Source organism: Petromyzon marinus, chromosome 27 (assembly GCF_048934315.1).
Source record: "Petromyzon marinus isolate PM22_M1 ecotype Great Lakes invasive population chromosome 27, UKy_Petmar_22M1.pri1.0, whole genome shotgun sequence".
Lineage (NCBI taxonomy): Eukaryota > Metazoa > Chordata > Hyperoartia > Petromyzontiformes > Petromyzontidae > Petromyzon > Petromyzon marinus.
The window spans coordinates 4,517,731-4,535,555 of NC_133693.1; the positions used below are offsets into that span (position 1 = coordinate 4,517,731).

At 49.8% G+C, this 17,825-nt stretch overlaps 1 protein-coding gene across 1 annotated transcript in view; it reads right to left on the reverse strand.

Annotated features, from left to right (window-relative positions):
* Positions 1–15,674, reverse strand: part of LOC116946709 (uncharacterized) — a 44,334-nt gene extending 28,660 nt beyond the window's left edge. The window contains exon 1 of the mRNA XM_076070032.1: positions 15,528–15,674. Within this exon, the coding sequence (XP_075926147.1) occupies positions 15,528–15,636 (109 nt within the window). The 5' untranslated portion in view covers positions 15,637–15,674. The remainder of the gene's footprint in view (positions 1–15,527) is intronic.
* Between the last annotated feature and the right edge of the window lie 2,151 nt (positions 15,675–17,825).

Consider the following 17,825-nt stretch of genomic DNA (forward strand, 5'->3'; position numbering starts at 1 on the left):
ATTATTTTTAAGACTATGCTTGTGTTTACACGGGGAAAGCCTCAGCGAGTCCCGAGACTTTTGTTTCAAGAGGGTCCTGCCATGTTTTGTGCGGTAGGAGGGTGATGTTGCTGCTTTGTGTATTCCAAATTCAGTAATATGCAGTTGTTGTTTTTTTCTTCTGAATTTGCATGTTTGGCCAATACCAATGATAAAGTATGATTATTTTTGTTACCTATGAATTGAAAGCAGAGAAACCTGAGGAAGCATATTGCATAAGAGGTGGAGAACACACACACTCCACACAGAAGGTGCCCGGGTCTTAACCACAAACAATAAAGGAATTTAAACGTTAAGCTGATGAGGAAGTGCAATCCGTACGAATGAAGGAACTGTCAAGTTTAAATGATAATGCAGTGACGACATAATGCGCAAGACGAAGTTGAAGTATTTTGAGCCAGACGGTGAGATGTGACGGGCTCTGTATGGAGAGAAAACATCGTGCAGCGTGCTCAGGATGGTAAAGGCAGGGAAATTAGTTGGCTTGAGAAGGTGATTACTCAAATAGGCCAGGAAATAGTCTGAACCTGGGTCACCAACATGACAAACAGCAAGACCAGCAGCTTGATGGAGGGATGGATTTGTAAGAACCGATGCCGGGTTGGTGGAAGCAAAAACAACGCAGCGTAACGGAAAACTAAGAGAAGTCGGTCAAGGCCGTAACGGAAGTGATTCTTGAAAACCATGTGACAATAAAATATTTTTTTTGCGTTATTATTCGACTTAAAACCACTGATGTTCCCCAAGTCCTTGAATGGCTTGGGTAGTGAGTTTCAGTTAAACACAGCCAAGGGCTGGTGGAACAGCACAACTATCCTGATACTGGTACAAAGACAAAAAACAAAGAACCCCCAAAAGCCAAACATAGCGTTGGGGCAAGTGCTGTTAGCGGGCAAATATTAACGCCAGCACATCGCACGAAGGGGGTGGTGTGGTCAGGACCGCGCCACCCGGCCACATTTGTCTCCCCCGGTGCTGAAGTTACACACCGTACAAAGTGCTCAATGAAGGTTGGGTCGAAATAGGAGAGGCCCCGGACTGGTTCAGATATTCGTCAATGAGTGGGAATCGAACTCGGGTAGCCAGGCTCGCAGCGCAATGCGCGAACCACTACGTCACCGCTCCCCACTGGTGTACTACTGGTACAGCACTCCAAACACACAACAAATGTACAAGTTTAACGCCGTGGGAAGCAGATACAGCCATAGTATGGACATATACAGTTCTCGGAATGTAGAAACCAATTTACCGATACAAACTGATTCTTCAGCATCGGTTCGTGCAGGAAAACAATAGATTATTTGCAATTGGTGCGTGCCGAATATCAACGTTCCATGTGTGCGTACATAAGTACGCTGAACTTCTTTCGCACCGTACGTAGCCGTGCGGAGGAAGGACAACAAATCTATTTAAAGCTTTCGTGACTGCAAGGATTCATCTTCTTTGGTTCTTTCGGTAAAGTCACGTAGAATGAGAATAAAATAATAATAAATTGATTTTATCAATTGATTTTATCAATTTATTATTTTATTCTCATTCTACGTGACTTTACCGAAAGAACCAAAGAAGACAACAAATCTAAACACAATGTGACCTCTGCAGCCACTTGAGGCAAGACCTTCACAGCAATGGTTAAGTAAAAATGTCCCCGGATTGTGAAAACAAACTCGTTGCATCACGAGGGAGGGGGAAGCTATTACACGCCAAATGCTTTTGTTACATTTGGGCAGTTCCACAAATAAGGCAACCTCGCAGTGAGATTTTAAAATAATAGACGTGCGGTGTAATTTTAAAGATAATCATCTTTAACCTTCACAAATGTTGCTTATTTACAGATTAAGTCGGTGGTATTGACGCGTGCAACAACACCAACAACCGCCATTCGCCACTCAGTGGCGGTTACGTGACCACGGCGCTTGTGCCAGGCTAGGTGCACGTTGAGGCGTGCGCACACACACACAACCGAATGGGCCATCGCCACAATCTCAGAGTGCATGAAAAAGTGGATACATCCGAGTACGTCCGACACCGCGATATTTTATGAACATTTATCCCTTACCCACGAAAGGTGGACAAATAATTTACAACTGAATTGCAGTCCTAACCGGTTGACGCACTGCGACCAATTAACAAAGCTTCCTCGTGATTGTATTTAACGATTACTCACACCTTCAAGGTGTCTGAAATGCACGTCCGAATTCGCAAAACTGCCCATTCAATACAACGGAGAAGGCAAATATATATATCATTTTTCATCCACGAATCGTAACAATTCGTAAAAAAATATTTGGAAGTGAACCATTACGTGCCAAGTGCATACCACTGAAAATATGGCAACAGTGCCTTGTCCACTGAAAAAACATGACTTTTAACAAAAACAAGTGCTCAGTTTCCGTTTTATTTGCGGTGCAAAAATTCAGGAAATCGCAAGCAGCTGCTAGGTACGCACGCCGCCCGTCAAAACAGAATGCCCCCATCCGTGCTCCAGACACATCCGGCAGGCTCACCGTTACGAGCCGGCGCTCCAGGCCATGGCGCTAGATTGTGACGCGTCTCGCGCTGGGAAAATGCGTTCCACTGCGACGCTTTCCAGCTTTTCCATCGAATAAAAATTGCCATCGACTACGTTTTTTTATGGTCCATTATTCGCAACTTTTTACAAACGGGGACCACCACCCCCCCTACCCCCCCCCCCATGTCTTACCTCATGAAGGTGGGAAATCCCCAACAACCACCGTAGAGTAATCGATTACTTATCAATCAGATGTCAAGACGAAAGGCCAGTGCCTGAAACGTCGCCTATTGTCATTTTATCTCAAGCCAGTATTATTGACTAATGTGTTGAGTTTTCTTTTTGTTAATTGTCCTTATGCACCACTGCCAATGCAGCAGCATGACCAGATAATCAGATTACAGCCCGGCTCTACTGAAACGTACGGCATCCCCTCGTTATTCACCAACTTGATAACCGCGATTTTGGCTATCCGCTAATGGCATCTGGAACTCTACACGAGACTACATCGAGAGAGAGATAGAGATAGATAAAGTGATGAGATACAGTGGTGAAGGATCGAGAGAAAACCTCTACTGCGCAGTATCATCATCATTTTCAGGCAAATTCAATTATAAAGTATTATTTAATACTTTAATATAACATTTTATTTTATTTATGTTTATTATAACCAATGTTTTTGTTTCTGTTATGATAATTGTCATGTATTTAACAGCGTATTTGTTCAAGGTAATTATTTTTTGTTTTAAAGAATAGGTTTTCGAGAAAACCCGATATCATTGTCCGGGAAATGCGCAATTCACGAGCATCTCCGCAACGTATCCCTCGCAAACAACAAGGGGACCCCCGCCGCTGCGCGTCCGAAATCGGCGAACCGGTCAAAGTTCGCGCAGCAGCGGAGGAGCGACGCGCAGGGGCGCCGGCCGCGGGCGGTGGCCTTGGTCGTTGTTGTTGCTGCTACTTTGGCACTTGCGGCGTGCGCGAGTGTCAGTGGAGCCGGCGGCCAGGCCATGTGCACCGCACGACGGCGATGGGGGAGGTGGTGGCCGAGCGGAATTTTTCCTGCAGGCTGGCCGTGCACGCGCGTTGCGTGTGGGGCCGCTGCTCTGGGTGCGGTCGCCGCGGCCTCGTTAACTTGTTCCACGAAGGGCGCTTTCCATCGTTTGATTGTACGTTTCAAACAACAGCAACTGAACACCACCGCCGCCACCCGCCAAAGAAACACGTGATAAAACACGTAGAAACCTTCGTGGCAAATAAAAAAAACATCCGAATTTTACGGAAGTGCATTGTGGCCCTCTTGTCGGCAAGGCCGGTTTCATCCTCATTCGGACTCATCAGGACAGTAAAGTCACCAATGCTCACTGTTTTTCAGCACAGATTTTGATTGGCAGCTTTCGCTTGCCAAGTCTTCTAACTGTTGTGTTTTGTTGTTGTTGTTGTTGCTGTTGAGGTTTATGATGCATGCTTACATATGTACGTACATATGTAATGACAGTAGAGCCTACATGTGCTGTGAATGGACTAGTGGCCACGGGAGGTAAATGACAGGGGAGTCGGCCTACAGTGTGAATGCACTCATGGCCACGGGAGATAATGACAGGGGTGTCAGCTGTGAGTGAGAAGGGACCGGTGGCTACGGGAATGATCGAGAAGGGAGCATGGTTAGGTGACGGAAGGGGACGGTGGAGTCTGCCGGTGGAGCGAGCGTCCAGAGTCAGCGAGAATGATCGGGAAGGGGGGCGTGGCCTCGTGTTGGTACATAAAAGGGAGTTGCGCGGGAGACTCGGGGCTGCTGCAGTGGGGGGTCTCCACCTGATGTCAAGTGAACGTGTCTTCAATAAAGTGCCATATCAAGAGAAGTGTGTCAAGCCGTCATTAGACGTAGATGGCGAGAGGCCTGCCATGGAATTGGTATCTTTAAAATCCTCAAGGACAAGCCGACCACACAGTTTCGCTGCTGGATTACTCAATGTTATTGGCAAGAGCACTCCATATGAAACATGGGATCCCGTTCAAGAGTCGCCATTTCCATGGTAACGCCCCGGCAATGGCAAAACAACGCACAGTTGCCAGGAAGTCATCAAGTGGAAACATGACAATAATAAACATTCCGTCGACAAATCGCTCCATTCTGAAAATAAATATCGTAGCACAAGAAGAAGTGGGGGCGGGGGGGGAATATTTTGGGTCACCCAGTCAGACACGTGCGGTGGCAATCATCTCGCGTCATCTCGCACCGCCAAATGCGCTGCGCACCCGGTCTATTTCACAATTTCAAACTAAGTGTGCATTTGTTCCGTCTGCCTGTCTGTTGGGGGGGGGGGGTGAGCAGGGGGGTGGCACGGATAACGCTCATGAAGATAATCCAAATATCAATTCAATGTTAGTGAACAATAAGCATCGCTATTGCGAATTTAGCCCAGATTAAAGCGGCGATGTTTCAGGCGACGGCCCTACTTCATAGCAGATGAATAAGGGCCATTACCCGGATCGTCACCTATTATATATTTGTCTTATTAAGGTCATTGTTTGTTGATGAATGAGTTGAGTGCCTTTGTTGTTTTTTTGCTTGTATACCACTGCCAACGCAGCAGCAGCAGCATCACCAAGTAATTCGAATCTGCACAGAATCTGTCCAATATTCAAACAGGTTTTGCCCTGACAGCTCCTGTACCGCTAATTAAATAGTGTTTTGGCCGAGAATGAACACATGCTCTAAAGTGTCATAGTTTTCAACGATGGATGGATGTTTTTTCTTGTTAGTTCACAACAGCGTCAAATTGTCGCGGACGGAAGAGTTTGTGTTCTGAGAGTGTTTTTTTTTATTTTGTTTTGTTTTTGTTCCAATTGCTTTACCTCATTGCCGAAGTTTGTTTTTCGTTTGTTTTGCCTTTTGTCATTTTGGTGACCCAGGTCACCGCCTACGGATGAGCCTCTACCCTCGTGAGCCGCTTTCCTCGCCTTTGCGAGTTCTCGCCTGGTTATACAAAATAAACTTGAAACCCGACCCAACACTTATCCTTCCTAATGCCGCGTGCGACTTTCCCCCCCCCCCCCCCCCAAAAAAAAAAAACTTCGGCGCACCAGGGCGGTGTGCAACAGGAACGTGCAAAACCCTCACTTCTGAACGGAAGTGGCGTGTGACCACACGGGCGGGGGCGTTGATATTTTAACTTGCTAAAATCAGATTGCGTGGCGTGCACATGTACGTACATTTTTTTTCTACTTTGGAACTGTGCGGATCGAGGGGGTCACTGAGTACACACTTCACCACACTGGTGAAGGCGGGGTGGGGGGGGGCAGCAGCATGAGGATACATGGGAGCACATAAGTAAGGTACAACAATTTATTTTATTGCAGCCTATAATAACACCTTGTTGTACATGATGGCTGCCTAGCCAAGCGATATTCAGACTCAACCTCACTTAGCTTCCGAGATCTCATCAGGTGCATTCCTGGCAATTTGGTGCCGGGCAAGGCAATTACTCATGACTACCCAATTCTAATAAAGTACACACAAGCTAAACACGCCGCTATATTGTTAACTGCAGGCAGTTACGTTCCAGTCACAGGTGCCATATATCCAGTGCAGAAAAACAAGATGTGAACGAATGGATTCATCAACTCACGGAGGACTTGTGCCAAAGACATTTCATCTGACGTTTGGAGCAAAAGGAAAGTGGGAATCGGCCTGACCTCCACTGACGGGACCCGTGATACGGCCGACAAGCAAAGCCACTTTCAAACACCCTCGCTCGTCGCCCACACAGAACACGCGTGCGCTTGTAATGTTACACATCATACACTGGACGGCGGTGGCCTGGCTCAGAGGGGAAATGTGGGACCCTGGTACATGATGTTGGCTGGGGGGGGGGGGGGGGGTGCCCCCATACTACCCCCATCTCTGGATGCAATTGCAAAATATTCAGAGCACTTTGCCTTGACCTAGAATGCACAAAATTATATTTACGTCATGCATCCTTCTGAAGATTGCCATTTGTGACCAGATAGAATGTACGTTCCGTAAATTGAGTGGGCGGCTGCGATTTTGACCGCAAAAATTGCATCGCCACGAGCCCCTCGTTTCGTATCCACCATAGGAATCAATTCTATTGTTGACCACTAAACACTCGGGGAGGTATTATCGTCCATGTTTGCAATGTGTTCGGGGGTGCCCTCTCCGAGTTTGGGCCACCAGAAAATACTGCCCCCCCCTTTTCGCCAGGCCTGGCAACCCCCCTCCCCACTTTCACCAGGCCTGGTGGCACCTGGCGAGGTCGCTAACCGACACAACTCACACAATGTTGACGTCTGCGCTCCGCTTTGCACGCGGTTCGTGGTGTCGGACCAGTGGCTGTCACATCTCACTGCGTAAGCGATGGTGGATGTTTATTTTTTTTTACATTTTTGGTTGCTGAGCACATGCCCAAAACGCCACGTGGACAGCAACAAACTGCACCAATGAAGGCACGATAGACAAAAGCGTATACATTTCTTGCAGTGAGCAAGGTTGTCAGAGCATTGGGTAAAGAGGCGATGGGAGGGAATCCCCGAGTGGAGCAGCGCGTTTTTGTGACCTGCAGTGCAGTGGTGGAATAAAGTGTGGATGAGACGAAGCAGTCAGTACTCGGCATGGGTGTAGGAATCAATGAGCGAAGTGCATGGGAACAATAACCATGGCAGTAGCAATAGAAGAGTGATAAGGGGGTGAATGACTGCCGGTGTGCTTGTGACTGATGTGCAACAGTGAGCGTTAGATCAATCAAGCTGGCTGCATTACGTCGAATTATATCAAGTCTACTGAGGTAGGACCTGGGTGTTCACGCCTCACTGCAGCCTGCCAGCTCGAGCCTTCAGTGTGGGAGGAGGAAGGGGGTTGAGGATCTTCCTCCAAAGTAGACTTAAAACTTTCATGACTGCAGGAATGCATAGTCTTGATTCTTTCGGTAAGGTCACGTGGATAGCAAACAAAAATCGAAATTAAAAGCAAAAAACCCACGACGTTTCGATCGCAACACAAGCGGTCTTCTTCAGGTGGAGAGAAAAGAGGGGGCAAACCTCCAAATGTAGCTGCTTATGGGCTTCAGAGTGAGTTGGTGGTGGGAAAGGGCTGCACAAGAATACAGATAAGTAGATATTTATTTATTTACCCCCCATCCCGCTCACCTCCTCCCCCCACCCTATTGCACTCCACTGCTCCTACCGGCGACATCACACGAGATAAGAGGACATTTACACGCGGTGCTCTTTCGCTCTCGGGAAGAAGGAGCGACGGACATTAGCTCGTGTGCAGATGCATGTGCTGGACTGTTGCATCGCAGCACCGTGAGAGTTGATGACAGCTTGGGGAGACCTTCACGATGATGACGTTAAAGGGGCTCAAGATTCGGGTTATCATGCGGCCGTCCTGATTATCACTGCGGGTGCAATAACCATCGTAATAAAACGCCCCGTCTGCTTCGCAGTGAACGATAAAGATCCCCTGACGTCGTTTGCAAAGAGGAGGCCATTTGTGTGTGCCGGCGTCGGCGTCCAAATGCGAAAATTAATCACGAATTCCTCAATTAGGATTGTGTGTAGCAATCATCGCCCCGACTGGCAGACTACTGCCAATTTGCAGGCCAGGTGCAGTTACCCTGGGCCCACGGGGACATCTGCCACGAGCGGTGCCCCTTTAAACGTGTTGAGATGAGATGCGATGATGTAAAGTGCTCTGAGACGCCCCGGCGTATAGGGCGCTAAAAGAAAAACAAGTGATTAACCTGAAGCAGTATACCATAATGCTTAAGGTCACAGCAATACTTCTGAAGTTAATGTAAAGAGGCGTGTTTATCCGAACCTGCAATGCATGTCCATCGCACGACAATCACACCGACTGTTTTCATTGTCAGAGTTGGAATTTAGGTAATTTTTTTTAAAAAAACATGTTTTTACGTGATGGGCTTTTTGTGCAGTCACTGGTGATCGGGCTGAGACCATCAACTCACTAAATCCCAGTTAATTCATGGTTGGCTGGCTGCACAGATTCCAACTTAAAATCTCAGTGGTGTCAGGTAAGTGCTCTGCTCCCTGCACCACCTGGTCACCTATAAATCAACGCCGCATTCGTAACGGATCAAAATAAAAGTGAAAACATCTACAGGCAAAACTCATCTATTCACATCGATGCCCCTTTTATGAACAGCACAATGAGGACACCGTAACATCGCCTGCCATGGTCAATCCACTGCTGGTTGAAGGCATCCCTAAGCCGTTGCCATCTCTCGTGATCCTGCGATGTAATAATCCACCTAACACCTGCACATGATCCATAAGAGGTTTTTTTTGGATTAGAATGTGTAAATGTGTCAGGAAACCCGCCACCACCCGACATAGCAAATTAGTAAGGTTTGTCACATAAACACAACATGCCGATTAGTTACTAGTTCAGCACACCGATGTGTTGGGAGAGTAAACCCACAACATTTACAATTCGAGTCGGTTAACAAATTGGCACGTTTTATGTACGTGACAAAACTAACTAATTGGTCGAGTCGGGTGGTGGCGGGTTTAACGACACATTTATATTTACGTGATCTAACCCCCCAAAAAAAACAACTCTATTATGAATGATATTGGTCACGAAAGCTGCACGCTCAAGTATTGATGAAGTGCTGCTGCATAAAGTCTGACTCCTTAATATATAATGTGCTGTAGAAAATAAAATCTGAGTACTGCATCACCTTACGATATTGGTCGCGAAAGCCGACTACGTGTAAAACCTGCGCCCAGAGCTAATTTCGTGACTCCATCTCCTTGGTGGGCAACATCTCAGGCGCGATTTGCGACTCTCGGCTACCACCCCATCACTGTTCTTAACCGTAGGCCATTCCTCTTCTGGTGGCACATCCTGCCCAAGCTCACTTACTTTTTATTTTATTTTTACGGAACAGTTGACAGTGTATTTGTGCAAAGCTATAAAACGCATTTGCACGTGCACAAGCAATAAGAAGAGGTCAAGGACGTGACTGATAACATTCCATTACCCCGGTAAAACTGCGTTTTATATTTGGTTACCCAAATACAACATTACGTAATTTGCAAACACAAAGGGCTACAACAGGTGTATGCCGTAATGTTATCGGGTTTTTGTTTGTTTAATGTCTCATATTTCTGGACAAACTTATAACGAAGTTTAAGCCCCCTTTGTCAATCCACTCCTGGATGAAGATCTTCCCAAGGCGGGCGTGCCGATCATGGTGGGGTGGGGGGGCAAGGGTTGTGTGGCCATACTTCACTATGCTGCTCAGTGCAAGTTTGTGAAAGCGGGTGAGGCCTTGGACCAGTTGCAAAAATCACTCGCCAATGACGTTAGTCCTGGCCAGGAATCAAACTCCAGGGCGCCAGATTTATGGCAGAGAGCGTGAACCACTGCATCACCCACCCCCCTCCCGCCTTTAACAATATTGTACAGTGTAGAAACATTGTGAGTTCACGTTCATGAACAGTTGATGTGACAATAGATAAGGAGGCGTGCCTAGTGGGTATGTTTTTGCTGACGTAAAAAAAACAGCACTTAAATTACCGGGGGTTCACCCCTTTACACTGTAGAGCACACAGCTGAGCTCTCAAATTCAAGGTCAAGAGAAACGAACGGGGCGAATGCGCAGAGAGCGAGGGGGGCCATGCAGCCGGCCACGCGACCGCTGCGAATGGTGAGCGTAGATCGCCACCGTGACACAGGCCCACCGGCTCGCTCCCGTAGCCGGCGGGGGCGGCTACTGTCCACGACGAACAAATGGACAAGGGCTCGGATATCAGGTGAGGGTGAGACACCGTCACCGTACCTGTTGCCAGCAGCAGGCTACAACAAAGGAAGGAAAATGTTCGGATTCATTTCAGCCCCACGGTGGGGCTCCTATCAATAATGCAAGGAACGGAAAGCAGTCGCCGGAGACGAAATTCGAGACGGGGCATCAGCAGAAGCAGCAGCATCATCAGCAGCAGCATCATAAATCATAGTCAGTGGCATTAATGTCAACTGCATTAGAAGCAGCATCAGACGCTGCAGGCATCGACGCCAACATCAACATCAGCAGCCTCAATCATTGTCAGGGGTAGCCTCAAAGTCAACCGCATTGTCGTCAGAAGCATTGACATCAACAGCATCACCAGCAATCAAAAACAACAGCATTCATGTCAACGGCATCAGCAAAAGCGTCAAAGTGGCAGCGTTTGCAACAGCATCATCATCAATTATCATCAGAAATAGCTTCATTGGCTTCATCCTCTGCAGCAGCAACTACTTCATAAAACACCATCATTATCAGAAGCATCACCAATCATCAATGGTTGCATCATTTAGCCTCGTCAGCTACCACAACAACAGCAGCAGCATTATTATTAGGAAAGCAGAATCGACATCATCACCACCATCATCAGCAATTTATTAAAAGCACACTTTGTCATCATCAGCAGCAGCATCCGCGGCAGCAACAACAAAATCATCATCATCATCAACAGCAGCAGGAGTTTTGGCTTAAACCTGCTACAGCCCTGGCGATGGCAAAGTTCCAATCGTGGTTGCCTGGAGGGGCGGGAAACAGTGAACCACGTCACAGCACAGCGACGGAGGGGTCGTTCACGTGCAGTTGAATGGCTTAAAAACAACAACAACCACCACGAACCACCACCGCCACCGGGCAGCACATGCTCACACAAGGGACCCCATGACACATGGCCACCAGCCAAACGGTTGACCCAACTATGTGCTCGCAAGGTCGCAACGAGAGTCGCACGGACGAATCATGGGGAAAACGATATCTCACGATATCTGAAGAGGCGAGAAGTACGTGTAAATAAATGCGTTGGTATATTATTTCGCAAATGACAGTAACCCGTCACTCTCAGGGCCGTATTCTTAGTCACGGCTCGGCTCTTGGCTACATGCCTCTAACACGGCTCAGGCTCAAACTCCGAGCCGCTCAATTGCTTCCAAAGATACACGAGAGCAGGGGTCGGAGCCGCATGCGGCCCTCTTTCTGGACTGCTCCCGTGACGCCACATATACGTATGTATTCGCATGGCACTGCGGCTCTTGATATATTGAGGGTTTTTTTTTGTTAACCGAATTCGAATTTTTTTTTTATCTTCTTGTTAATTTGGTAGCCGGCCCCTGCACGTGGCAGGAGTTGGTTGCTCAGTCATGGCTTGGCTCAGACTCGGCTCATGGTTGGGATCATGCTCAAGAGACGGCACAAGTTGAACATGCGCTTTGAGCCGGCTGACTTGAGCCTGAGCCGAGCCCAATCGGGCCGTGGCCAAGAAAAAGAGGCCTTAATGGCCCAGGAAGACTTGCAGATTTCCTTAGACATCTACCTTAAATTGAGGACGATCCTGGAAAAACCAAGACAAACACCTCCGATTGGCACGGTTGGCTACGCACGGTGCGAAAGAAGTTCAGCATTCATACATACCGAGTGGCAACCCTCGTTATAACACAGCCACACACACGTGCAAAACTTCCCTGGTGTCACATTCACTTGTACTAACAAATCGGACATATGTGCCGTCACTGTTGGCTGTGGAAAGCGATAGCCGGACAAACACACGAGCATAAATGTCTAAACAAACCCGATGACGCCACCGACGCACAAATACAGCGTGCGTGTGTGTGTTACATCTGACCATGTGTTGGGTGCACGCGCAAGGCGTGAAATGTGGACATAAGCACAGACGCGATACACACAGCATGCCACATTATTCAACGCAAGGACGCTTCCAGCATACACACACATGGCGCACAAAGACAAAGCCTTTACAGACTGTTGGGGCAAGTGCTGTTAGCGAGCACCTATGAAGGCCGGCACGGCTTACACGAGGCGGTGGGTGGGCAACACCACGCCCGACCGCCTTTGTCTCCCCAGTGGCGATGTTTTTTTACACACCGCACCAGGTACTCATTTGAGGCTGAGTCGACCTAGGGGAGGCCCAGGACCGGTTCAGATAGTCGTCACTGGTGTTGGTGCCTGTGAGCGATCGAACTCGGGTAGCCGTATTCATAGCGCAGCGTGGTACCCGCTACACTACCGCTCCCCACACATAGCGCGCAAACACTCACAGGGCATTCATTTACAAGGGGCATCATGGCCAAGCCGGTAGCGCGTTCACCACTTGGTTTTCAGAGGTTTCACGGTTCGAACCCCAGTGGCCGCCCTGATGATTAATGCGGGTCTAATAACCACAGTTTAACACGTAGGCTTTTGCGATTAATATTATCCATAATACAGGTTTTTTTTGGGGGGGTTAGATCGCGTAAATATATAAATGTGTTGTTAAACCCGCCACCACCCGACACGGCCAATTAGTAAGGTTTGTCACGTAAACAGAACGTGCCAATTCGTTACTAGTACAGCACACCGGTGTGTTGGAGAGTAAATCCAAAACATTTACAATTTACCATTTGTAAATGTTGTGTTCTGGCTGTCGCCTGATGATGCTAGTTGTAATTACTGGCGAAACGTCGTACACAAATTGATTTACTGGTGTGCTGGACTAGTAATGAATTGTAGTCTTCTGTTTACGTGACAACCCCTTACTAATTGGCTGTGTCGGGTGGTGGCGGGTTTAACGACACATTTATATATTTACGCGATCTAACACCCCGCCAAAAAACCTCTAATAACCACAATGTGCCCATCTGCTTTCATTAAAGCCACGCAATAACGCACTGATACGGGACACATCCAATACGCACGACTCTACTACTACATGATACATCAGACCAGGCACCTACTCAGACAAGATACAGCTGTACGGTACAAAAACACATACACACACACACTAACAGAATATACTCTCTCAAGGTACATACACTTATATACCAAGCACACACATGACACACACCAATACATGACGCAGGCTAATACTGTACAAACCACACACACACACACACAACCCACATATGGCGACACTCCATTCACATGACACACACTCATCGTGTACAAATCACACACGACGCACACCAATAACAACCCACACACAAGGCACACACATGACGCACACCAATAACAACCCACACACAAGGCACACACATGACGCACACCGGTGACACATGACACACACACACACAGTCTCACAACTTCACGCATTCGTCCGTGGCTAACAATGCGGAACCGAATGCCACCGCGACTAGTGAGCGAACAGCGTCCCAGAGGCTCGCTCCTCTAGTTACAAACAACAGCAGCAGCAGCAGCAGCAATAGCCCCGAGTGCCTGGGCAGCGAGACAACCAAGGGCAGCATCAACAGAAGCAGCTGAAACCCCAGGGGGGCAGCGACACCCAGGCCTGAACACAGAGGGGGCAGCTTCACTTATGCCTGAACACAGAGGGCAGCTAGACTCATGCCTGAACAGAGGGGCAGCTTCACCTATACCTGAACACAGAGCGCAGCTACACTAATGCCTGAACACAGAGGGCAGCTAGACTCATGCCTGAACACAGAGAAGAAGCTACACCCATGCTTGAACACAGAGGGCAGCTACACCTATACCTGAACACAGAGGGCAGCTTCACCTATACCTGAACACAGAGAGGAAGCTACACCCATGCCTGAACAGAGTGGCAGCTTCACCTATACCTGAACACAGAGGGCAGCTTCACCTATACCTGAACACAGAGGGCAGCTTCACCTATACCTGAACACAGAGGGCAGCTAGACTCATGCCTGAACAGAGGGGCAGCTTCACCTATACCTGAACACAGAGGGCAGCTACACTAATGCCTGAACACAGAGGGCAGCTTCACCTATGCCTGAACACAGAGAGGAAGCTACACCCATGCTTGAACACAGAGGGCAGCTACACCTATACCTGAACACAGAGGGCAGCTTCACCTATACCTGAACACAGAGGGCAGCTTCACCTATACCTGAACACAGAGGGCAGCTAGACTCATGCCTGAACAGAGGGGCAGCTTCACCTATGCCTGAACACAGAGGGCAGCGACACCCATGCCTTAACACAGAGGGGCAGCTGGACAACACATGGCGGGGGCAGCTACACAACAGCAGAGACGTCCACTTTACTCAGAGGGCAGCTAATAACACAGAGGGCAGCTAATAACACAGAGGGCAGCTAATAACACAGAGGGCAGCTAATAACACAGTGGGCAGCTAATAACACAGAGGGCAGCTAATAACACAGAGGGCAGCTAATAACACAGAGGGCAGCTAATAACACAGAGGGCAGCTAATAACACAGAGGGCAGCTAATAACACAGTGGGCAGCTAATAACACAGAGGGCAGCTAATAACACAGAGGGCAGCTAATAACACAGAGGGCAGCTAATAACACAGAGGGCAGCTAATAACACAGAGGGCAGCTAATAACACAGTGGGCAGCTAATAACACAGAGGGCAGCTCTAGAATCACCGCGGGGTAGCACACGGACACGACTAACCCAGAAACGCGTGAGCAACCAGACGAGTGGAGAGGCGTCCGCTCTGTGTAGAGGGCAGCTAAAGGAACACGGGGGGCAGCTAAAGGAACACGGGGGGCAGCTAAAGGAACACGGGGGGGGCAGCTAAAGGAACACGGGGGGCAGCCCCCCTCCCCTCCACCACCAGCCCTGTACGTCAAGGGGCAGCGAACGAAACTCGGAGGGAAAGTTCGGGAACGGCGAGGCGGTTGCTAGAACACGGAGGTCGAGGTCTCAACATCGACATCGCGGGCTTAACTCTTTAAAAAGAAACCCCGACACAGCAGCCCCCTCGAGGCAGGGGGTGGTGGCAGCCACACACAGCTCCCCCGTCCCCACCCCACAAACACCGTGGGCAGCTGTGGACAAGAACCCCGCCGGCCCCATCGCAGCAGCGGCGTCCGCAACGGCGCTCGCCATCACCAACTCCCACCACCACCACCAACCACCACCACCAACAACAATCTCTCTCTCTCTCTCTCCCTGCCTCCTGCTGCTGCTGCTGTACACTCCTCACCGGTCCGGGCCCTTGACCTCCCTGGGGACGGGGTGTCGCTGCGGGAGCGGCCCCTGTGGCCCTCGAGCCGCGGAGACGAGGCCGAAGCGTCCGCTCCCCGCGCCGCCATAGAGGCCGCGCTTTTCCGCCTCCGCCCCCTCCCTCCACCTCGCCCCCACCGCCTCGCCCCCTCCCTCCGCTTCCCTCCCCCTCCTCCCCCTCCCTCCACCTCGCCCCCTGCCTCCCTCTGCCTCCGCCCCCTCCCCTCCGCCTCGCCCCCACCGCCTCCTCCCCCTCCCACCGCCTCCCACCGCCTCACCCCCCTCCCTCCCCTCCGCCTCCCTCTGCCTCCCGCCTCCGCCTCCCGCCGCCTCCACCCCCTCCCCTCCGCCTCGCCCCATCCCTCCGCCTCCTCCTGCCGCTGCTCCCGGGCTCCGCCCTCGTCGTGCCCTCCCTCGCGGGCGTGGACACACGCGCCGGGGTCCCACGCGGTCCCGACGGATTCCCGACGGGGTCTCACGGGGTTCCAATGGGGGTCCACAGGGGTCTCACGGGGTTCATCAGCTCCGCCCCGTCCTGCCTCACTGGCGTGAGTGACACACGGGGTGGACTCGGGATCCTACACGGGTCTCAACTGGGTTCTAATGGGGATCCCCAATGGCGTCTCACGGGGTTCCACGGGGGTCTTACAGGGTTCCCCAATGGGGGTCCACAGGGGCTCACGGGGTTCATCAGCTCCGCCCTCGTCGTGCCCTCCCTCCCTCGCGGGCGCGGCACTCACACGGGGTCGGCCCGGGGTCTTCTTAGACGGTTCCTGCGGGGGTTCTGATGCCTCCCAACGGGGATCCCAACGGGGTCCCAGCAGGGTCTGACAGGGTTACAAGGGGTCTCTGGTGAGAGCCCATTGATCGATCGTGCGTGGAGTGGTCTCGCCGGGCGTGACACACGGGAACTGTCCGGAGTACCTCGAATATTTTAGCGGAGTTCAAGGGGGGTCAATATTTTAGCGGGGTTCAAGGGGGGTCAATATTTTAGCGGGGTTCAAGGGGGGTCAATATTTTAGCGGGGTTCAAGGGGGGTCAATATTTTAGCGGGGTTCAAGGGGGGTCAATATTTTAGCGGGGTTCAAGGGGGGTCAATATTTTAGCGGGGTTCAAGGGGGGTCATAGCAAAGGAGGTCCTTGCTTCTCGGGGTCTCAATATTTTTTTTCTTTCACGAGTCGTGTTTGCAGGACCTGTCGAGATTTATAGAAGCAGCAGCGTTAACATCACGGTTGCTATCATCATCATCATTCATTATTCGTGTGGACACCTCGATGTAACTCGAGTGGTCCACCCCTCCGCATGAATGTTGCCCTACATCAGGGGTGAGTTGCTGCTTAAAGCACGCGAACACATGAGGGTTCCTGCCACTTTGAAGCGGGACCCAAACGATGTAATGTGTACGCGATGCATACCTGTCAAACCGTACGGTTTACCCCCATTCCTGTGCAGGGAACTTGAGTAAAAAACTATGTTTTGTCTATTTCCTTGTGTTTCTCCCTTGTGATGGGACTTTGTAGGATGAACGTTGAGATTTATAAGGGCGACCAATAAGATCTGAATTGGTCTGTAATAAGGTAGGGTACTGATAATGGGTTGACAGGTATGGCAATGCTGTACGCCACGACACGTGAGTCGTTCTCTATTCGAGCGCGGCGCGTTTCAAAGGTGCAATTATTAATTGCTGCCAAACCAAACGAGCGCTGCAACATGAATCATGAATCATGAAAGAAACCCCTGAATCACCATAAAGGTGATGCCATGGGGTAACCCTGCAGCGCAACCGGCTAAATCACACGCTACGTCGGATGTGTAATCAAAGCGTAGCTGATAAATGTTAGGTTATGCAAGTATAATTCCTCATTGGCGGTCCTTTTCAATTACTGTGTACAAGATGTGGTGCTGTATGGCAGTGATATGCCGGTACTACATGGTAGAATCAATCCCTCCCAATCATAGAGATAAAGTCACCCAGTAAACGTATGCAACGTTGGGCCAATGGTAATGGCACGTTGCTCGAACCGTTGGGCCAAAGTACGCCCAACGGTCCACGTTTACTGGGCACCGCATTTCTGGTCGAGTAAAAATGAAACACATTACCGCATTGGCAGTGGTGCACAAACACAAAGAGCAAACTCAAAACGGGTGTGTTATTGGCAAGAGCGCTCCACATAAAATACGGGACCCCGCTCAACAGTTACCATTACCATGGTAAAGTTCATGCGATGGCAAAACAACAAACAGATTCCAGGAAGTCATCCATGGGAACATGAAACA